This window comes from Etheostoma cragini, chromosome 13 (genome assembly GCF_013103735.1).
Source record: "Etheostoma cragini isolate CJK2018 chromosome 13, CSU_Ecrag_1.0, whole genome shotgun sequence".
In the NCBI taxonomy this organism is placed as follows: domain Eukaryota; kingdom Metazoa; phylum Chordata; class Actinopteri; order Perciformes; family Percidae; genus Etheostoma; species Etheostoma cragini.
Window position 1 is genome coordinate 5,915,734 of NC_048419.1, and position 23,882 is coordinate 5,939,615.

The 23,882-nt window shown below is 38.7% G+C and overlaps 1 protein-coding gene across 2 annotated transcripts in view; it reads left to right on the forward strand.

Annotated features, from left to right (window-relative positions):
- pcp4a (Purkinje cell protein 4a) overlaps positions 1 to 17,011 on the forward strand; it is a 24,720-nt gene extending 7,709 nt beyond the window's left edge. The window contains exons 2-4 of one of the 2 annotated variants that reach the window (XM_034890614.1): positions 10,503 to 10,554; positions 14,926 to 14,949; positions 15,888 to 17,011. In XM_034890614.1, the coding sequence (XP_034746505.1) occupies positions 10,503 to 10,554; positions 14,926 to 14,949; positions 15,888 to 16,021 (210 nt within the window). In that variant the 3' untranslated portion in view covers positions 16,022 to 17,011. The remainder of the gene's footprint in view (positions 1 to 10,502; positions 10,555 to 14,925; positions 14,950 to 15,887) is intronic. The other variant, XM_034890615.1, reaches the window with a different exon arrangement.
- Positions 17,012 to 23,882: the final 6,871 nt, after the last annotated feature.

The window sequence follows — 23,882 nt, forward strand, 5'->3', positions numbered from 1 at the left end:
AAAGTGTTGATTTTCTGGAAGACAACACAAGGGTAAAGGAATACTAATAAAAAAATGTACCTGTCCAGTGATGAAAACATACACTACATCCATATAATTGTATATTATTGACTTTCTTGTAGCATTCAAGGCTACTATGTGAAGCAATTTGCATTTATCAATCACTATGTAATGCCAGTGTGTGAACGGTTGTACGACTGAGACCTTCCCCGACTTTCTTGGTTGCCTGTAACAGTCTGTGGACTGATTTCAATCGCAGATTGTAAAGCATACTTGACTAGGAGCAAAATCTCTCCCTCCCCCCCTTATCTGTGCACACTACCACTACCATCTTTTTCCTTTTTAGGTTGATCTACTCCAGCAATGTGCTGCAACAAACTTGCAGATATGGGATTAGCTTAAAGCTCTCATCTGTGGTACCTTTTAGGACGATAAAGCAAGCATAACTGTAGAAATGGGGAACAGCAAGGGCAAATCAAAGAATTGCAACGCAGCCAATGAAGGTCATACGTTGCAAGCTGCCACCAGTGTGCAGAGTCGATGCGGAAAAAAAACATGGTCCATCAATGTTGTAATGAGAGTTTGTAGAAGAGCACTGTAGGTCTGTTTCAGCAACCTGCCAATGGCAGCCGATGTCATTTCTTTTCATATAAATGACATCATCTGTTTCAATTTCTGTTTTATTCACCTACGTTGGAGAATAAAACACATTTGGCGATCGGCAGGCGCTAAATTTTGAACCTGGGAGCAACTATTTCATGGCAGGCATATTGCTCAGGACCCAAGGAAGCTCAGCATTGAGTGTGAAGTTGTTTGGATGAGCGGTTCTTGAGAAAGCCGCGAGCAGCAGTATCACCGACCAAGCAATCGTCAGTGAGGAGCTAAATACTATGCCAGGAAAACGTCTTGGTAAACTCGTAGCTGGCTGCTTGAGCACGGTCCAAAGGCCTAGAGAAGCTTTGACATGTTATCATCCTATTATGTCCTCATGCTGAAACCCTTTAGTAATCATCTCTAACCTGACAAATAACATCTTCATCATAAACTCCATAGTATATGAGCACTACCACAACATTAAGCCATTATTTTTTTCTAGACGCAGCGTGTAAGGATGGCAATGACAATGTTTGAGCTAACTTTATCAGTCATTTGCATTCAATATATCTGTCACCCTAGTAGTCACTCCCATTTACCCATTGTTCTACCAATTACTGTCTTCAAGATGAATACTACCAATTAAATTGAAGTTTTCAGTGTAACTGACTGACTTTAATTAATGAACGCGTCAGCATGAGATAATGCTGAGAAGGAAGGCAACCGGCTTTCATTTTCTAGCCTTTCTGTCTGAAACAACAGCCTCTTCAGCATGAGAAGATTAAGAAGTTGAGAAGTTAACTGGGAACAAAGCTTGAAGGTGGACAGACATTTTACACTATAACTCCAACCTACAGTTAACTTATTTTCTTATTTTAAGTGCTGGTGATGAATTGTAATTAGCTTTTTGTTATTTTCTATATTACTGACATTCCCGTAGAAGATTAAATAATAATTTGCTTTGTTGAAGACACTTAATGAGTTGACAACTTTTTGCAGGAGACCAATGAGAAGTAGCTCAATTCAAAGTCTTTATTGGAACACATTAATCTTCTGGAGTTCACTAGGAAGCGGTTTTGCCTGGGCAATGGTGCAAAGTGTTGACAGCTGATACTTTGCGGGAATGTCATTATTGATGCATTGTAATTTGGGATTTTAAAGAAAGGGCTCATTTTAAGTACTAAATGTACTGTTATGTAGTTTAATTCAATCTCTTTCTCTCTCTCATTTTAAGTACTAAATGTACTGTTATGTAGTTTAATTCAATCTCTCTCTCTCTCTCTCTCTCTCTCTCTCTATTTATATATATATATATATATATATATATATATATATATATATATATATATATATATATATATATATATATATATATATATATATATATATATATATATATATAAATACAGTATTTTTAAAAACAGATTATATGTTTGAGATGTAGTAATTAGTATCTACAGACAAATGATCCCGATTTCACCCTGAAATGTAGTGTTGAAGTATGGCAGTAGTATAAAGTAGCAGAAAATAGAAATGCTCAAGTAAAGTACAAGTACTTTGAATGTGCACTCAAGTACTTGAGTAAATGTATTAGCAGTTTTGTATGATTTACTATTTTTATTCAGGAATTCAACTGTCCGCCATAAAAATAAAAATAATTGAAATCATGAACTCAAGTGTCATTGTGAAACCAGTAAAACAAACACAAAGTGTTGGTCTGTACAGATGTGCTGTTAGTCTGAATCCCCCCAGTGTGAAATTCTAAAGTCCGTCCTACATGCACTACAAAACGCTTTGTTTGCATCACGTAAAACTGCAGTAATCCAGGGGTATTTCCCCATTCAGTCCTCCCGGTACCTGTAGAGACGTTTTAGCTTTTTATCTACGTGTTCATCAGGTCTGGGGATACCAGCCTGAGCCTCCTTTTCAATAATGAATGAATGAAAAACAGGAATTCGTATTATCAAAATTTGCACCTAGGTGCCTATGTAATGCACCATGAACAGTTTTTAATGTTCTATCAGAGTAAAAATACTTGAGAGTCTGCTCTTGAGAGTTTGCTCAAATTTACAAGACAAATTGGGGCAGGATTCGGGATTTGGGACAACTGCTTGGATTTTGCGATTGTCCTAAATTTTTCGGGACGTCTGCTCATCCTAATTCTGATTAATGACAACACTACTGGTGCATTCACATGATCGGACACCAACCCCAACTTGAAGAGGTAGTCTCACATTGCCAGACCTTCCTCCACAGCACTGCAAAGGACGGTCTAGCATTTCTTCAAACCAATCACAATCGTCTTGGGGGTCCGACGCAATAACTGTCCCTCTGCAAAATAGCCTAGGGAGTGTACAAAAGTAGTTTTGGTCGTGCAACAGAAAACTCAGATTGGACCCATAGTCAAGCTAGCTGTCTGGATTTACCCTGCTGAGAACTGAGGAGCAGTTAACCATAGTCCTCAGAAATCAACCCAAGGTTAGAGCCCCCCATAAAATAAAAAATGAAACAAAGAAAGCAGAAGGTGACGGACATCCGGCCGAATATGAGGGATATCTGGCCAAATTTCCAGAAAGAATCTGGCACCGGAGCAATCCCAGAATTGAAATGTCGTCGATGTAGACTAGAGGTACTTGTGTAATTTTGATGTGCTCTTGAAGTGGCTGTTGTTCTTTCTTGGCGGTGACATAAATTGCATCACTTGAGTTGCTTTGCGCAAAAGTCGCCGGACGCCACAATCTCCTGAACACAGCCACACTGAGACATCCAGAGAGAGTTGTGTGGTGATGATCATCTTAATAGCTTTGTAGCAACTGATTTGTCTTAAATGTAACGGATGTTCATTACTATAGCATAGTTGTGCACTAAAGCTTTGAAGAAAGGCAAGTTGCTGTTCCTTAACAGAAAAACTGAGTTTGAGCACAGTGTGTTGTCCACTATCATTGAGTATATCATTCCTCAGTGGTGTCGCTCTTCCACGCTGGCGGTTGTGTGCGGTCAGATGATGGGTAAGCTGCGGACGAGTAGTAGGGGTGTAATAGGGGTGCTGGGATGAGCTGTCTGTGACCTAGTTTGGCTGTCGCCTCGTTAAATTGTTAATAGATCCTGAGTGCAGCATGGAGTCTCTCTGGGGAGCCCGAGCTGCTATGAGAACCAAAAATAGCCCCCCACACACTGGGAAGGTAATTTATTTATTTCACCAATTTCTTCTATGTCCACGCCAACCCTTCCTGCCAGTGTAGTGTTGTATAAACACATGTGAACATCACTAAAGAGTGGTGATGGAAAGGGTGCAGATCCCACTCATCCTGGCTCTGTGAATGCAGATTTGAGCCTTTGCTGACTGCTGATTATGGAAAGCAATCCTACAGCTGTACATAATTCATTGGTATGGATGCACTCGGCATTGATAACAGTCCAACTATCGCTGATACTGTTCTAAATTAGTAAACATAATAAATGAAAAATGTAATGAACTCCACTATTAAATGCAATAGCCTACCCCAAAAAACATGTTCTCTATTTCAATACATTTCAATCTAAAACATTGCTTAGCATAATTTTAAAGGATGGATACCCAAGATAATGCACTTTAGGACATGGCTCAGCATACGGCCCCTAACCTTTTTTGATCCATGTAATTTGCTGCAGAATTTAAACAAATTAATAAACAAATACAAAATAATCAGAGTGTTAACACATCACCAGCAAATGCAGAAACTCAGTCTTTGAAATTCCACAGATTTTCATTGTGAATCACCTTTGAAAACTGTAAAAACATCCGCAGAGTGACGGCATCTAGCTCACCCGGTAAGAGCGATTGCCCCATGTTGGCTAAGTCCTGCAGCAACCTGGGTTCAAAATTCAACATTCAGCCCTTTACTGCGTGTCATCCTCTCTCTAACTTGTCTATCCACTGTCACTAACAAAGGGAAAAAGACCCCCAAATATGTATCTTTAAAAAACATCGCAGAAATTGAAGCTTGCACGGCTAATAATGACATTTTGTACACTGAGCATACTACATCGGAGCGTTTTACACTGCTGCCATGAGACAGACATCATTTTAAAAACATTCCTGGGTTTTGATTCAGTAGCTCAAGGGTAAACAAAATAACATTATCTTGTGTTTATCAAGCTTTGTAAACTGTTAGTCAAGTCAAGCATGGCAGACAGAGCCATCTGCGACACATACACTGTACAGAAGGACATCATCATTAGCAATGTAATGATCATCATCATTGCCATCCATTTGTCAAGCTCCCTCCGTCTCAGCATATGGGACTGAGAGGCAGCCGAGCACTGCGCGTCCTCCTCTGGGACTCTGACGGCATGGCATCGCTGCACAGCACAAAACACCAGCCAGCAGCAATTCAATAGCTTCAGTTTAGCTCGCCACATTATTGGCACAGAAGGCATGTGAGACCCATGATCTTTGTCCAGTGTCCTAATGAGAAGCTGTGCTGTTTGGAGGGCCTGGAAGACTGTTTGTTGCTTTGGGATTTGTTCAGCCGAAATGAGCATTAACAGTAATACTGTTACAGTCAATGCAAATAGTGAACTATAGCCTGTGAGCACTACTCTAATTATAAAGCAAGATATGAGAGGATTAACCCTGTTAATAGACAACACAATACATTTAATATTACTGACTGAACAGGTTACCATATCAATAGACAAGAACATCAGTATTGGAAACTTTTTTTGTCCAATTACTGAGTTTTATTTCTAAAGTATCTGCTAATAGCAACTGCAGTTTGGTTCAAATTGGGTTTGGTTTCTTTGGAGGGGGAAGGGGTTCTGTGGTTTCACCGTTGCCATGGGTGCATGTGTGTGTGCTTCTAAAGACTACACAATCTGACTGATATCATTTGACAAAGTGTGATAAAATGTAACAAGGTGAGACAACCCTCTGCTCTGAACCCTGAAACGTTCAAACCAAAGTCATTCTAGATACTATTGACAGTGTGAAACAGCTGATGGCGTTGTGTGTCTGTATCAAATATAGGAGTGGTATTGTTACCGCTAAAGAAGAGAAGAATAATACACAGTAATATGAATGGAACAGTATTTTTACTTATCACATTAAACTGGGGTTATTTACATCTTACAATATTGACCCCTAACCCTAAGTTTCCCCCTACCTTGCCATCCACCTATTGCCCTCTGCCATCTGTGTTGTGTGCCTGTCTGAACAGTGCGCTGAGGGTGCTTCCTCTTCTTTTTTCCATTTTATGGCCGGTGGGAACCAGTGCTAGGGTGCATTACCGCCACCTAGACTGAGGTTGCTGATCTGCTAGGTAGCTTTGAACATTTCTTTGTGCTTTCCGATGTTTTTGACACTTTTTCCATGCCATTGGCGCATTTAAAAAAAAGAAATACATGAGCATGAGGTTTAATAATAGGTTTTACACTTATTCTTGGAATTCATGTTCAACAAACCTCATTTATATCAAATTATACATATGTTTTTAGTTTAAAAGACAGAAATTAAGAACTATTTTGACTAATAGTTAATTCATCAAAAGTAATCATTCATTTTACGTGAAGAATGTTGTATGGAATCATCCATGTAATTTTTGGGCAATCTGGTTGAAAGAAATCCATATTTCTGATGTACTAAAACACTTTAAAACGGGTCAATTAAACCCGAGGACAACACAAAGAAACCCATTACAGCTACTGTATGTAGAAAACATGTTTTAATCATTATTAAAATTATTAATGCCGACAATAGTGTAAACATTGATAAATAGTTGAAGATGTTCTTGTATTGCTCATCACCCGGCTCTACAGTTCCTCTCTGCTCTACGGATTTTTTCAGATCATCCTTTTGGTTTTATGGGCCGCGGCTGGCAGCTGTTTGCTAACCTGTTCGCCATATCAACGTTATGAGGTGATAATATCTCAATTTTGTGTGCACAGTTTGTTCCCTCTGTACCAAGTGGCAGAAATAAGGCAAATGTTAACTTGCAGCACCAAGAGGGGTCTTCCACACCCTCTCTAAAGGGCACACTACTTCCTGCTGTGACAGGACAGTTTACAGTATTACACTTACACTGTAGTCATTGTTTTGCCTTAAATTTTATTCACAATTAGATGGCTTACATCGTGTTTACAACCCTGTAAATACAGAGCTGGAGAAAACTACAACATAATGAGGGAAACTCCGCTGTCACAGTAATGGGTTGCTGTTTTGTTGTGGTCACTGATTTAGGCTGATACAGTGGTGTGTTTTTTTCTTCCAAATATGCTGCTTAGGGCTTTAACAAATGGATGCTATCATTACCTCAAACATCCTTTAACCCTGTGTGAACCCAGCAGGTTGCTACTGGCTGTTCCAAAGCCTAGATTACAAATATTTAGGTCCAAACTTACTTCTCTCAAATGCAGATTAAAAAGAGTCCTCTGCCATCAACGCTCTGAGAGTTTGTAGTACCCTGCTTGAGAGGCTTAGCCGGGCCAAATCTCATCTGTCAGATCACCTTTTAAAACGCTGATTGGGGACTTGCCTGTAATCATAGTTTCACATACTTTCAAAGGTTTTTACCTCCAAAATGCTGCAGATTTGGTCTGCTTTTATAGCATTTAACAAAGCATTCAATCGAGTTTGGTATTTCTGGCAGTGCTATAAACTTTCTTCTTCTTTAGTTTTTCTGATTATATACCACAATAAAGCTCCTGTGGCACCTTCTCCTTTGCTAGTGCTAATGGCCAAGGTGTGATCCTTTAAATGAGACGGACACACAATGAAGTCCCGGTCACAGCTGACAGCTGTGCGGGTTAATGAAAAGTGGACGACCACAGACAGAGAGAGGTGTTCAGATGTTCTCCAATGACAGCTGACGCTCTCATTCATCATTTTGATGTAGATCCTCTAATGTTTGAAGCCCATTACTTTGAAGTTTCAAAGGAACGGTATCTTTTGCTTTTGTAATTTTGGCATATTTTAGAAAACTTTTACAAATATGTAGCGATACACAGCTGTAGAAGACCATTGGTCCACACCCCACCAGTAGGTCAGGAGTAGGAATACAAGGTGACATGAATAAATTAGACCTCAATCATTGCTCTCTAATGATCTAGTGTGGAGAGTTGAGGTTAGCTAGTCAGCGCAGTTCATATTTGGGTTTCATATTGCTGTTGTAAACCAGTTTGATTCAGCCAACGTTTGACACCAATTATGAAACTACCACCACAGCCAAAACTGTGAAAAAAACAACAACCTGCCACCGATCCAAGCTAACAGATCATAAACTGGGCACTGGTCAGTGACAAGTAACGCTGAAGATCCATCCGGACAAGTACAAAACAGGAATGATGAATATTTTGATGGTTTTTGACGGCAGAAACATTGTTGGAGTCTACAACAGATCGGATTCGGATTCTTCAGTTGAGTGATACAGTACATTCAGTCTGTTGCTAGCCCAAGATGTTATGTTCAGTTCACTACAAACCTCAGTCTTCATAAGCACTGTTTACAAGGTTAACCATTAGCGTCAGAGTTATCAGATCATGATTGTTTCTGTGGCTTTCAAGGTCTTTAAATAGACTTTTAACGAGGAGGCAGGCAGCACTGTGGGCCTAGCAAAGTTACGTAATATTTCAGTAAAACAGAAAGTTGGCAATGTGTGATGTGTCTTTATTCTCAGTCAGATCTTTCTTATTTCATGAAGAACGTATGAAGAACAACCTTCCTGCCAAGGAGGAAAACTTGACGCTTTTACTTCTGACAGTCTGTCATGAGTTTAGGTTTAGAGGCTGTGCTGTGCTTTATTTCAGGAAACATCATTCAGCTGTGATATCCTACAGTGTAAATGAGTTGAACCCACACACACAAAAAAAGACAAGCATCAGCACAACTACTGTTTTCTCTTTTACCGTTCAAAACTCCTATTGAGGTTTTGAGTCCTGTTGTTATGTAAATATACTGCTGGCAAACAGAGCGACAATACCTCATAAACTGCTAAGTGAGCAAATGATGGGAACCAAGCAGTGCCAAGCTTGAGCAAAGACCGAGATGGGCCATGGCAAACGTCTCATTTGAAATTCACTCACTGCTTCAGAAAATTCTCGTATGAATTTTTATGCAAATTTTCCTGTCTTCTCGCTGTTCCCTCCATGTTTATCAGGCACATGAAAGCAAAGCATGTTCTGAAATAAGTCAGATAACACTCCAATGGAAAGGATTGCTTAAGCAGAAAAGGGAATAGTGAGGGGGAAAAAGTGCTAATGTGTGGAGAATTATCCCATTGCACATTAGGAATGGAGCTGTTATGTAAGCTCTGACTGTATCCAGGCAGAGAGAAAAAAAATGAGAGTCTGAGGGGGGGGAGGTGGACATGGTAATCATTATGATCTAAGTGCTGTATAGGGAAGAAAGGAAGAGAAGACGAGCAGCAAAGGAATCACTTTCTCAGTGTTTGTATGATAATGTGATCACTCGATTGTTGCCTTCCAGTCACAACTTTTGAGGTTTGAAGTAACAGTGTGGCATGACTGATACAGACTCTGTTAGAGACCAAAATAATCGTACTCTGGATACTTTAATCACAGCCCAGCAAACCACCGACACAAATAGCACAACACCTCCTCTTAGCCTGATCAGGGAGATTATTTTTTTTTTGCCCTTTCAAGAAGTCTACAAATGTGAAACTTGGATTAGCTTCTTTCATGCAGCATTTGTTGGTGGGTCAGCCATGGTCCCTCTCCTTATAGTTGGGATAGTTAAAGCTAAAGGCTAAAGCAAGAGAGAGAAAATGAGATGACCAAAGAATAGATATGAAAAAGAAAATGCACTGCAAGGACAGCATCACAGAGTTGTGAGCTAAAGCTGTTTTTTGATTTCACCTTGGTGTATTTGTCTTCATTTCTCAACAATGTGCTGCATCTTTCAACTACACACCTTGACAATCACTCAAACACTGTTTTGTCCTGTTCCCTGACGCCTGGACGCTTGCTTGCGTCCTGGCGGGTGGAGGTGTGATGTATGGCACCATCACTATGTGGCACCGCTCCTGCCCTGCTGAATACCTGAGCACAACCAAGCGGATGAGAGTGAGTGAGCATGATGCTGGGAATCCCAGTGGCATTGACTCACTTTGAGTTCTGCGTGTAAATAGAAAAGACAGATGGCCACGCTGCAAAACAAGTTCTTTTCTGCTGGCACACAAAGGAATAGGAGGAAGGTGTTGGGTTTCTTTTACCAGTTTCATTTCGCTTTTTTACCACTTGATTCGCAAACATAAACATTGGTTTGGCATTTGAAGTTCATTGAAGGCACCGATTGATTAAATTGGTTTGGGGCAGATGAACTGGCAAAATACAATGTGCTCTGAATCAAATCCCACCCACAACTTTTACCTGTATGAATTGATAACACACGGGTCTTGGTAAAAAAACAAAAAAAACAGGATGATTGGAACATGTTAAAATCTAAATGATGCATCTGCAGCAAATGTTCTCGCACACACACGGTAGATGACGCTGAGTGCATCTTGTAATTTTGCAGAGCAGCACCAGCCTGTCAGAGGGGAACAGTCAGAAGCTGTTAGAGCCGGCAGAGTGAGCGCCCTTTCCAGCAGAAACCTCCACGTCTCATTCTAGCTCCCCTCATACAGAGCAGGGGCTGCCCTGCAACATGTTCAGTGGGACTGGCTTTAGTGTGACCGTAACTTTAGGATGCTCTCTTTGTTGGCAACATAAGATGTGTTAAACCTTTTGTTATCAACAGAGATCTTGGAATATAAAGGTTTGACTTGTACTTTAACTAATCAGCTTTTAGAATAAATAGAAATTAACAAAATGTGAAAGGGAGAAAGTTTGTAGTATTCCACTTTTGACACAGGATGTTCTTTTCATCATCTTTAAAAAACTAAAAAATCATGATTATGTTGTTTGCTTTGCAGAGACAAGCATCTGGAGGAACGACTGGAAACAGCAAACCATCTGCTGGCCAAGGTATTTCACCATGTTCAGTCTGAAAAGTACAGCCATGCAGAAATACAGAATGTCACTAATGTGCTCTTGTTTGAATGAAAAGCATGAACAAGAACGGACAGCTCAAGTATGTTATATCAATATAAGTATAAGTTGACTCAATCAACAAGTAAGTGTGACCCGGAGTGTTGTCTGACTTGACTTCTATGTGTTAGAAGTATAATTAAAGAATGTGCAAATGTATAAAGTTAAGATTTGTTGACCAAAAGAAAGGAGTCTGCCAAGGGTCAATCCTCAAATCACATTGAGTGCATTCATTCACATGATCTTCAGGGATAATCAGTCAGCTATGATTGTAGTTTCCATCTGTTTGCAGATGACACAGTTCTATCTGTCCCGACAGAAACTGGTATAAAGAAGAAAAAAAAACTGCTCTGAGGCTTCCATTGGTTTAAAAATGTACCTTCACAATCCACAACATATTTTGGATAATTCTGTACCAACCTTTTCTTATCTCAAATTAGATTTGTCTTTCTTATAATGTTTACATTTGTAATTATGAATTAATTTCATGCAAATTATTTAGTATTTGCTCTTTTGTATTTTCTATGTATTTGTTACTGTGTTTTTTTGAGGATGCATCTCAAGGGCTTATACTGCGAACAATACGTTTGTTCAGTTTGATACCACACTTTTTTATAAAATTTCTTAACATCTCCAAATGTATTGCATATCATTTCAACACAAGAAACCTCGCATACCACAGGGGTTATGGCGATAAAAAGGTTTTCTCTACCATGGTTACAATTCACAGGACAGAGACCTACTTTGCATACTGGGCCACGATATTGTTGGCATAATAATGTAATCCAACTCCCTTAAACTATAAACCGAAAAATTGGGCTGCGGTACTTGGCAGGATCCTTTGAAATTCATAAATGGTGTTAAATGCAGAACTGTCATCTTGGCAAAATTGAAGTATGCACGAACAAAAGCCTGTTTCTAATTAATCTCAGAGCAGGGAATCATGTTTTTTCATGACCTCGGCTCAGGTGAGATGCGTGTAAATCAGTCTGACATTTCGTCTCTGGCTGGCAGAATTAACAGATGTTAACTGTGCTTTGGGAAAAAAGCTGTATGTTTCATGTCATGAATGTTCATTTAGCAGGTTGTATTGTGCTACCGGTTTTCCAAGTTTGAACCATGCAAGCAAATACTGTGTATCGTTTAAGTGCTTATTGCAGTCTCCACAAAATTAGATTTCATGGCGACATATGATACATAACACTAAGGAATCACTGAATGTAATCTCCTGCACTCCTTGAAGTCAACCTTCTCCTTTGTATTGGGTTTAGGAAAGATATGGAACTCGTGTACAGTTTAGGAAAGCCACTTTAAATTTTACATTATCACAACACTAAATATCACAGGCCAAACACAGTCTAAGAGAGAGGCAGACAAGTAAGAAGTACAACTACTTTCTTACTGTACTTAAGTAGATTTTTCAGATATTTTAACTTTACTATTTATTTTTGTGCCAACTTTTCACTTTTACTTACATTTTAACACAAAAATCGGTACTTTCAACTCCTTCCATTTAAAAAAATTAACTCATTACTTTAGTTTTGTACAAAAGGTCGTCTACCAAGGGTTTGCGAGCACGCCACCTGAAGACAAAAGTAAGAGAAAAGAAAAGAGACTAGCTGTCTGGAGGATAATCAGTTGAGATTGTGTGTGTGAGTCTTTGAGAACTGTAAGTTGTGCAACTGATGTTGTCAGTTCATTTAAGCCTGTCTATAGTTCTGGCACATTTAAAGTATGTTAGCTAGTGATTTTGTTGTTTCTGTTCTTCACCTGTTCGCTAGGTTACACATTGCTTGGTTGTAACAAAGCATAAAAAGAGAGTTGTCTCCGTCCGTGTTTTAACAGACAAACCTGGGGCCAAGTTGGAAACCAGAATCAGCTTTAATACAGTCCTAATCTAGTCCTCACTAACAAGTTTCAAATCATTTCACTGGAGTTACCAAAATTATTGTTTCATCATCAATACCGAATTCAATCTAATTGGATGGAAATATACTGCAATACGACTTGACAGATTTAGCTGCATTCTGAATTCATTTGCAGCAAGTCTTTACAAATTGATGGCGCTAACGTTAGCACATAGTAGAATGGAGGGCCTCGGCCTTATCTGAGAGAGATGTTTGAGATAGTAGCCATCATGACTCCTGGCCAATGAGCTGCAAAACTTCTTAATTCATGTATGTTTAGTAATTCATATTTAATCCTTTATTTTCTTTCCAGAAGCCAGATTTGAGCACACACACATACGTAGATTCCTTTAAATGTTAAGGGGAAGATTACAAAAGAGAAAGTGGATCTGTCAGTTCTTACAGAAGCACAACTGAATCAGTCAGAATCTTATTAACCTGGAGTCCTAGTCTCTGTCACAACAATCATATACAATATGTGATGTTTTAGGCCTATTGGCATACACACATTAAAAATGTAGGTAATGGCACACAAAGAGCCTTTTTCAAAGTTTCTCAGAATGCGCTCTAGTAACATGAGTTGTCCAGGTGCTTTACTGGAAAAATGGTTGTCATTCGCAAGGCTACTTTTACAATTATACTTTCCTGTAGCCTGTACTTTGTTACTTTTACTTGCGTGAAGAAGTTAAACCAGCACTTCTAATTTTACCAGAGTATTGTGTTAACACAAGTATCTGTACTTCTATCAAGTACGGGAGGTGAGTACTTTTGCCATCTCCGGAGAGGGCACAAAAAGGTAGTCATACAAAAAAACGTATCCCTTGTCAGTAAAGATGTATTCACATGTAAACATACTGAACATGCATACCCTACTGTTGTGTACAGGAACATCCACAGAAATGTCAGGACCCCTCCGGTGCAGTACGCCCTTCCCTGTTTGGGTCAGCTCCCTGGCCTAACAATTTATTAAAGGCGCCCATGGATCCATACAGCCAGCTGTTGCCATTCATTTCTTTTTAATTTGTAACTGAGCATTTTAAATGTTTCTCTACCATTGTGTTACAGTTGGAGGTTTTTCATAGGACAGTATGTCTTTCATACTAAGCGGGTAACAAATTTGTGTTTTAAAGGGACTTAGAAAAACTGGGAGTTTTTCAACTGTTTGGAATACTATTTTGTTTTCTAGCGGAAAAAATACTGTACACGGCTGTATTTGTACTACTTATAAAAAGTGTTGTTTTGCAATGTAAATTAACTAATACAAATAACTAATTTTGTTTGATTACAATTTACTGTTAACCCATTTCTCTAATTTTCCTGTAACAATATTACTGTACCCTGTTATCATGTAATAGGGGCTAACAATTTAAAAAACACTTCAATTTAAATACCACTTAAACATAGTTTTCCCTCATTCTCTGACCACTTGTCGTCTTCCTTTGTGCCTATACATCTGTCTCTGAATGGGGGACGTGGTATGAGTTGTAATGATATCCCATACAAAGTAAACATCTGAACTGTAATTTGAGGGCAAAAATCTAAAAAAAAAAACACCAGTACTAATCTCCTGGCTGGGGATGGCCAGGGCGTAGTTATATTTGATGAAATCTAAAAACAAATGATTCATGGAGGTCCCAGCTTCAAATCAAATTACACTTAATACACAAATCATATCTACTAGGATGCATTTTGTGTTGCCTGTGAAAAATCCTGTGGTTCAGTACAGGATTAGTCTGGCTTTGCCAGACCTTCCTCTGCAGCGCTGCAGAGGAGGTTCTTGATTGTCCTCACAGCATTCCTGGATGGGAGAAAAACATACTCTGGTTTATTGGCATTTCTTTAAACCAATCACAATCATCTTGGGTGGCGCTAAGCTCCGGGAAGGGCAAACAGCCTCTGCAAAATCAGAAGGAACTTGTTTTGGTGGAACATGTGTAAGTCCAAAAGTTGTTTTAGTCGTTTTAACAGAAAACTCAGATTGGACAGGGCCCAATTCAACTCAGAATTTAGTCTTAGGACCCTGGTTCAGTCAATGTTTGACTTCACAGGTCACCCTTTTGTGGTTAAGGTGTTCAGTATCCTTTAGACCGGGCCTTCATCAATCATTGTCCATATACTCTGAGGTTGCTTTAAGTCTCATAGGAACCAATTTGAACATGACCTTTCCTAAACCTCTTATGGAAATAATTCCATCATTCATTGTGGCAATTTGATTTATTCATGCAGCAGCAAAACACATTACTGAAACTGTGATGTGCAGACTTATAAAGTCCTACGCTCTCTGTGGAGCAAAGGGCATTGACACTGCAGGTGTCATTTAGTGTGTGTGTGTGTGTGTGTATGTGTGTGTCTTCTGCAATCATGAAATATGAATTTGTTTTCATTGCATGTGTCATCCAAGGTCAACAAAAGGTTCCGTCTAAACGTAAGTGTGTATTTTGGGGAAAATCTATGTGTGTACTAGAGCACAGCAGGTCAGCACAGTTATGCATGGAGCACTGCACTGCATGACAACTGTGTTGCTCGAATAAACAACTGACTGTGTCACATGTCATAAATTTGAAGCTTTTCACTTGTTTTAATCTGCATTTTGGGTGTTTGAGCAATCAGCATTGACTTGACCGGATTCAGTATTCACTCACTCTTTATTTCAGCACCAATGATGTGGTTTTGCTGTATATGATGTGTTAGTGAGATACCTTTGAATCAGCAGCTAATCTTTTTCTTCTCATTTCAATGAGGCATGTCTTGTCATGTTCTCTTCCCACAGGAGGATGGTATACAGTATCAAAAATAAATAATAAGAACTGTTTTTGGATTTCCCACTATCATTTAGTGTGTTTTATATTGTATATTATATGTATGTATAGTACATGTTTGTGTATGTAATAGACGTATAACGTTCAAAAAACACATTGCACTCCAAATTGAGTTTTCTCTTCCACAGTCAGCCCTTTTTCTCAACTGCCTGAAAAGCCTTTTTAAAATTCCTCAGTTAGTGAGGCCATTGATTAAGAAAGCTAGCCCAGTTGTTCATGTGTTGCCCATAGGTGCTGCCTGAGCAGTCACAGCCTGCCTACTGGCCGGTTTGAATCTGGTTGACCAATTACAGCAGAGTGGGCTTGGGTGGAGTGGGTAGGTAGATGGATGGATGGATGGATGGATGGGTGGGTTGGTGGGAGGATGGATGGGTGGATGGATGGGTGGGTGGGTGGATGGGTGGATGGATGGATGGATGGATGGATGAAGCATGAATAAGAGCTAGCTTTCTCAAACAATGGCATCACTAACTGAGGAGATTCATAAAGCTGCCGACACACATCTATCCTTCTATTTTCTTCCCCTCCCACCTCCCCTCCACAGATGAGAAAAACAAGAACAACCTCCCCGAGGACTTTGACATTGACATGGACAACCCGGAGACGGAGAAGGCCGCCGTCGCCATCCAGTCGCAGTTCAGGAAATTCCAGAAAAAGAAGCAGGATGTGAAGTCATAGAGCGGCGCTGTCAGCTGCCACGCCGCTTGATGTGGGCCTGGTCTTGCATGTCATCAAACTGCACCGTCATGAACTGAAAAGGAAGGGTGGGAGTAGGTTGGGTGGGTGGTCTGGAGCTAAACAGTATCTTTGTGAAAGTCTGTGTGTAATATTAATAACCTATGATGATATATACAAAAATATCAAACTATGGGTGTATGCATCCTATCATCCTATCATTTTGCTGTTTGTATATTATTTCAATGAAACTTGTGTAGCTGCAGTAGAGCTTAAAGTTGTAATAGTTTTTCTTATGTCACAACCAGTGTATTATACCTATGTTAAGTTAACAGCAAACTAAAAGAAGACTTATCATAAATTGTCAAAAACTGATTATCTTTAATTCAGGGGGAATATAAAGCCACGTGCATTGCTGTGATTGCTTGGGTCATGATTTCATTGACAGTCTCAGCAAGGCGTCATAATAAAACGATATTGCAGCTCTACTGGAGCTCCGTTAATGGCATTTCCCTCTGGCTGGGTAAAATGATCCCACACAGTTGCCAGTTTTACACCATATGACTGATGCTTTTCAAATCCAATCAATGTCTAATTTGTATTGGGATGCGGGGCGGCCTCCCCTCCATCACGTGTGCTCACCTGATGACACAGACCGCTCTGAGCTGAGACCGTCGATGTTGTGCTTGTGATTTGATTCCCATCACGTCTCTTTCCTTGTTCTTGTTCCAACGTGATTTTAACAATCACTGTTCAGTTGGCTCACACTTGTTAACTGTACTAGCACATACACGTATGCATGCAAGCTTACACACACACACACACACACACACACAAACACATTTACCAAAACATTGTAAATGGGTGCAAGTTGATTTACTTTCTACCAATTTGTTCCAGTTAGTGGATGTGACTGAAATGAATCCTATTGTCCATTACAGTATGTGCAGCATGTGAAGTAGATCATAATAAAATGGATTGATTAAAATCTAACACATTTGTGTTTTTTTTAAAGTCAAATGAAAAGTTGCATACATGTTTTGGATTATTTAACTGAACTGGCCTTGAACTTGCAATGAACTCAATCATCTGTTTTCCAAAATTAAATGAAATAATTAAATAAATGGATGAAACACACCTGGTATATATTTTTCAAAAGTTGTTATATTCCATTACAGAAAACTATTCCTTGGGGCTTCCAGGCCTGTTCCTGTGACTGAGTCGCCTCGCCTTGATATTGCAGGCCGAAGATGCAGAAGGGGGTGAAAACACTTTAGCAGGCCCTGGGATAAAGGTTGGCTGGGCCCCCCCGACACAGGATCACCTATTATCGTATCTAACTTGACAACCAGAGAGTGCATATGATGATCACAGTAAAAGATTCAACATTCAGCAGTACATTTCTTTTCATTTAACTAATATTCAACTTAACTTACATATAAAAAGAGGTTGATAACAAGCTATGTATTAGATAATAGTAACAGATATTGAAGGGACTACAAACAACTTTACCTTCCAGCAGCTCCAGATTCACTAACTTACATGGGTCTTTACTTAATACAAGGCTGAAAGTACAACATCACAGGTTACTTTAATTAGCCAACTGAGAAAAAATGAAAATCTCTTCCACACAGGTAGTTCATTTGCTATCGTTAGGCAGGTGTGACATCAACCTTAACTGGCTGATTATTCTCAAGGGAAAGCAGTCCTGCAGAAACATTTCAAATGTTCTACTGCTGAAGACATCTTATTGAAATGCTCTCTTGTGCCTGCCAAAATGCTAGGATTATACCAACCTAATGTAAGCAAACTTTTAACCTGAGTCACAAATTTGGTAACGTCCTGTCCAAATATCATTTTATTTTCTCTACATGACATTGCTGACCTGTTTGTTTCCAGAGAGGAGGATGAACAATGATTATAAGATATGATGTCCTTGGTTGCATGCGGCTTCTGTCCCCCCATTACTTTGAAGATACTCAATAATGCCATTGGACCTTACAGTAGTGTACTGTTGATGTTCAGTGTTATAGCATCAAAATGTCAGTACTTTTTAATAAAAATGGTAGTTTACAGTCAGAATGTGACTGTATTTTAATAGCAATTTACTACAGTGTGCTAAATATAATCATTTTGACATCCACATATTCCTTTTTTCGACATCAAGTTTTTAAAGTCTATTTTTTTAACAAAGTAACTTGTACTTTTAAGCAACCAACTGTCACATCTTAGGTCTCAAAACATGTCAAAACAAAAGGTGTCACGTTCTTGACTAATTGGTTATGAATTCTGAGGAAATCCAACAGGAAATGTTTTACAAGAACATTTTAGTGTGACAATTCTGGAAAGTGCAAAAAAACACCTCAGAGCAGCACAAACAATAAGAGTTGCTGTAGTTTGTCAGGTCTTCTGGTTCTCTCAGGCTCAGGATAGTCTATCTAGACTGACAATATCCTCATTCCTGTACTTCACTGTAGAATATACTAAATCAGATCTCTGGGCAATAGTCCAACTAGAAAATGAAAACATGAATACTGAAATGTTTGCTAAAGCTAAACTGGATTATAAACTTAACTGAGTGAGAAGAAGGTGACACATTAAACCTTTCTTTGACTTACAATAATTATGACTTTTTAGCACTTTTTTCAACGTGTTACACCATGAGACAATATGAGTTTTTTTGACATACTATATTATGAGTACTTTATCACTTTTTTCAACATGTTCTATTATGACTACGTTTGACATACTATACTGTGACTTTTTCATCACTTTTTATGACATACTATAGTATGAATTCTTTAAACATTCTGTACTTTGATTTACAATACTATGAATTTAATTACTTTATTCAACATACCATACTTTTGACGTTTTTATCCTTTTTGACATACTATGACTTCTTTCAACATACTACACTAGGACTTTTTTATCTTTTTTTTTAACACACTATACTATAAGTTTTATCAAGATACTATGCTATGACCATTTTATCACTTTTTTGACATGCTAACTATGCTTTTGTTCAACATGCTATACAGATTTTTTCAGTGTACTATACTATGACTTTTTTATACAAACTCTTATTTTTTTTCTAGTAAATACATGCCACCGTACAATGTTCTACATCTTTTGGCATCAATAAAATTTTAAAGCCCAAAAATTATTTAGTGTTAGCTTCTTAAAACCTTTAAATATTCCACATTACATTAGTGGTGTTATTCAACTTTTCATTAATATTCAAACTAATTCAAACCATTCCCACTTTTCCATCTGTTCTGTAATAAAAAGTTACAGTGTAGCATTTCAAAAAAGTCTGAAAGAAAATGCATATTTCACATGAAAAGGCTGAGAGAAAACCAGGGATTGAAGGGGTCAGAGAATGTACTGTAGACTTAGGTGCAGCCATGCTAACCTCTAAGCCTCCATGCTAGTTAATGATTTGAGTTGAAAACAGTTATAGAAAAGCATGTCAAAAAAGCCATTAAAATGAAAAGGTATGGTATGTTGAAAAAAGTGAAAATGTGTCATAGTATGTTATGTCAAAAAAGTGCTTTCGTATGTCGAAAATAGTGATAAAAAGTCATGTTATAGTATGTCGAAAAAAGTTATAGTATGGAATGTCAAACATAGTTACAGTGTAGTATGTCAACAAAGTGATAAAGTACTCATAGTACAGTAAGTCGAAAAAGGTCATAAAAAGTTATTGTAAAGCATGTCAAAAAAGTCAGAAAGAAAATGCATCAAAAACATTGATAGTATAGCACGTTGATGAAAGTGCTTAAAGAAGTTTTAGTATAGTATGTTGGAAAAAGTGATGAAAGTCATAGTTTAGTATGTCAAAATAGTCATGGTTTAGCATGTCAAAATAGTCATGGTTTAGCATGTCAAACATAGTCATAGTACAGCTTTGTCACACCAAAAAATGATAAAAGTCATAGAATAGTAAAACAAAAAAGGTCGTAAAAAATTATAGTAAAGCATGTCAAAAAAGTCAGAAAGAAAATGCATATTTTACATGAAAAGGTTGAGAGAAAACCAGGGATTGAACAAGGGGACAGAGAATGTACTGTGGACTCAAAACCTCCATTCTTGTAAATAATGTGAGTTGAAAACAGTTATAGCACAGTATGTCAAAAAAGCCATTAAAAAGTCAAAAAATTGGATGTTCAAAAATTACATATGTTGAAAAACATGATGAAAAGTAGTATAGTACAGTGTGTCGACAAAAGTGATAAAAGAGTTATAGCATCTCGATAAAAAGTATTTTTAGTATTCAATGTAACAAAACGTGATAAAATGTGATAGTATAGCATGTATAGCATGTGATAGTATAGTATGAAAGCCTGAAAGAAAATGGATTCTACAAACAAAAAGAATGAAGGCCGACGTGGATCAAACCAGGCGTTAGAACCTGTACAGGTGGAGTCTTGCTTACTTCTAAGCCACAAAGCTACTAAATAACATAAGTTGAAATGAGTAGAAGCAGAGTGTGTGGAAAAAGTGATTCCTCAGGGGATAATGCTTTTACATTTGGAAAATGTAATGGTAGAGAGGTAGTATTAACACAATAAAAAACAATACTGTGACTGCTGCTGAATCAGAATTCACAATGAATGGATTTTAGAGGAGAAAAGATCTCTTTGAATCCAAAATATTAAACACAAATAATGCCTGCTGTCAGCTGCAATCTGTTGTTCCACTCCTGCAGTGGTACACACGTACATCAACGTTCATCACTTTACATTTTGAAAATTATTTCCCCAGTGACAGCTTCATATTTCTCAGGCTGATCAGATGGACGGATTCAGTGTTCCTGGACATAATTCATGACCACAAGTATTAAACGCCAACTGTGGCAGCAAGTAAATCTTTAAGCGCACTTAATTTGTTATTGACTTCAGAGGTGGATGGCCGACATAGTTGTCATGCTGAGTAATGCACCCTCCTGCTGAAGCCCCTGTCTCCTGATCGAAGACCATGGAGGCAATCAAACAGGCGAGACATGTGAGGTTCAGGTTAGAAAGGAAGTTCTTTAGATTGCTCAAAATGATATGACGACCCAGTGTCATCATTCATTCTAGGGTCTGTTGGGGCCCCAGACAAGTATCCCTAGGGGGTTCCTCAAAACCAGAGTTTGTCACCATTATGTTCTAAACTCTACAAATGCTGCTTACGGACCTTGGCTACGGCAAATGCTGCCACTATGTACTCCAGATCGGAAGACCTACGCACATCTCGCTCTATTAAAATGAGACCCAGTCCTGAAAGTCCCTGCTGGGACAGGAGCTAGACGGACTCTCACTCCGGGTTTGAGTCTCCAGTTCCACTAGCTAGGTTAGCTCACAAAATAAACGTAAATACCACTTTTCTTCTGTTAATGCTTGCTAGCTAAAGTTATAACATAGTTAAGGTTAAATGACAGCATTCAGGCAGTTACTGTTACACAAACAAATCTTCATTATCTGCTCTTCTTACCACTGTCTTGCTTTCTTTGCATCTCATCCTTAGTTTTCTCTTTCTTCTTTCACTCCGAGAAGGATAAGTCCTCTTCACTTTTATTTGAGATTCAACTGAAAGAAATGCTATTGTGCTTCGAAGGCAATGACATGGGGCCTCTTCAGGTGTCATTGCAAATTGTCATTTGGTTTTGTCTTTTTTAGCAGGGAGGAGGCTTGTGTTCACTGTGGCTGTGGAGTAAAGTTTGTCAGGCATTGGGGGGGGGGCTAACAGCCAGGGGCCCCAAGTAGTTGCCTGACTTGCCTGTTGACAAGCTGGGGCTCTGTGACTACACATTGTGCACCCATGGTGAGCTTTAGAATTTCTCCTGATAAACTCTTGACGTCATTTCTAGAAGTGGTGACATTTAAATGTAAAGTAGACATTTACCCTCGGAGACCGATGGATTTATCAAACTATAATGTTCATCACATTTTATAACTACATAACTCTGAGATTGCCATAAACGCCAATGAGTAAGTGTTTGAAGGGGTCACACTTTTATGGACATGTAATGCTAGACTAGCAACATTTTAAAGACCAGCAGGGGTAGCTGGGAAATGTCACAGCTGTGTATTTTTAATTTAACCTAATCATACATTATTTTGTCACTTTTCCAGAGTGAACACAGACTAAAAAGCATTTAGACTTGGTGTGGATTTGGGGCACAGCTCCAATTCATAGCTACACACCATATTTCTTAACATCTCCCTAGCTGCGTTGCATTCTGATTTCTGAATCTTTGTTATTGGTAGATTTATCAGCTTGTGTTGTCCAAACTTGCTCAGTTATTCATTCATTTCCCTGATCTGCATCTCCTGGGTTAAGCTGGTTGGAGCTTATGCCAACAAAATGTCCCAGAAATGCAGACTGCATCACCCTGGCATGTCCCTAAAATGTGTTTTCTTTGTTAACTTTAAAAAAAGTATGATTCACTTTAAGATCAAGATTTTGGATGAAAGTCAATGGAAGAGCATGGATTATTTGGGCAACACAACTCTTTACAACACTGCCACCTGCAGGCATGGAAGCTACAGACTCAGGAGATGATCTGACTGCTGATCCGTCCGTCTGCTTCATCTCCACACCACCATCAGTCACTCATGTCAAACCCGTGGAGAACACTTTGGGGAACAGCCTTTTTATTAATCAAATTTGAACTTTGTGTTAGTTTTTCTTTACTCCAGTGCCACCGTGGTGAACACTCATGTTAAAAATAAAAAGTGACATTTTTTTTTTTTTTCCCGTTAAAATGTATAATCATAATGAAGACAGTTAATCATAGGAACTAATCATAGAAACTGACATAATGACCTCACAGCATTTTGGATCAAACTCCTCTCCCTTTAGGCTAACTCAAAGAAACAGAAAGAACAGAAATGAGCCAGGGTAGACAGGAACAAAAAAACAGATTCTTACGTATATCCACATTTTTTTTTTTTTTAGATATTTCCCATAGACATTATAGGTTTGGTTTGAAGGGGGGATTCTGCTGGATTGTCTCACGTTTTGTTTTCCCTGTAGAGGCGCATCACTGCAATGCAGCAACAGTAAATCTACTGAGGAGAGTGAGAGCCCTGAAGACTCTACCTAGTGCACTGAGAGTAAGGGGATCTACAGCGCTGCTCACACCTTTAGGAACCCATGCTTGAGGTGACTAAAAACAGGTATACAAAAACCAGCTTTTGGTAATTGATCTTAATGCTTTAATGAAAAAATAGAAAGAATCCAACCTTTAAGGACACCTATTTTCTTTGTGAATGAATAATGTATGGTAAATAGATAAATGTTCTTTCCTTAAAATAGAGGGGGAATAAGTATACACACCCCTATGTTAAATCCCCATAGAGGCAGGCACATTATAATATTTAAAGGCCAGTTATTTCATGGATACAGGATACTATGCATCCTGATAAAGTTCCCTTGGCCTTTGGAATTAAAATACCCCCCCCCACCCCCTCCTCATCATCACACTTTATTGCTTTCCACCACTGATTGCTTACAGCGCTATGTTGTCAACAGTCGTCAGCTAAATGACGTATATTTTATGGATCAACCAAGAGATTGAAAAACCTAAATAATCTGCTCTGAATGCTGCAGTCCACACCCGGGCCCATGGGGATGAGATAGAGTTTAAAGAGTGTGTGTGTGTGTGTGTGTGTGTGTGTGTGTGTGTTTGGTTTGCTGATGGATCGAGCCAATATTGTTCTTTTAAAGCCACATCAATAACCTTTAAAATGGATGTTTGCCTGCTTTAATATTTATCAATACCTAGAGATTGCCATGGTTTTATTTCAGTTAACCTAATAGCTTGTTTTATTTTGCATTGAGAGATGATTTTATGGAAAGTATCCCATGCCGATCT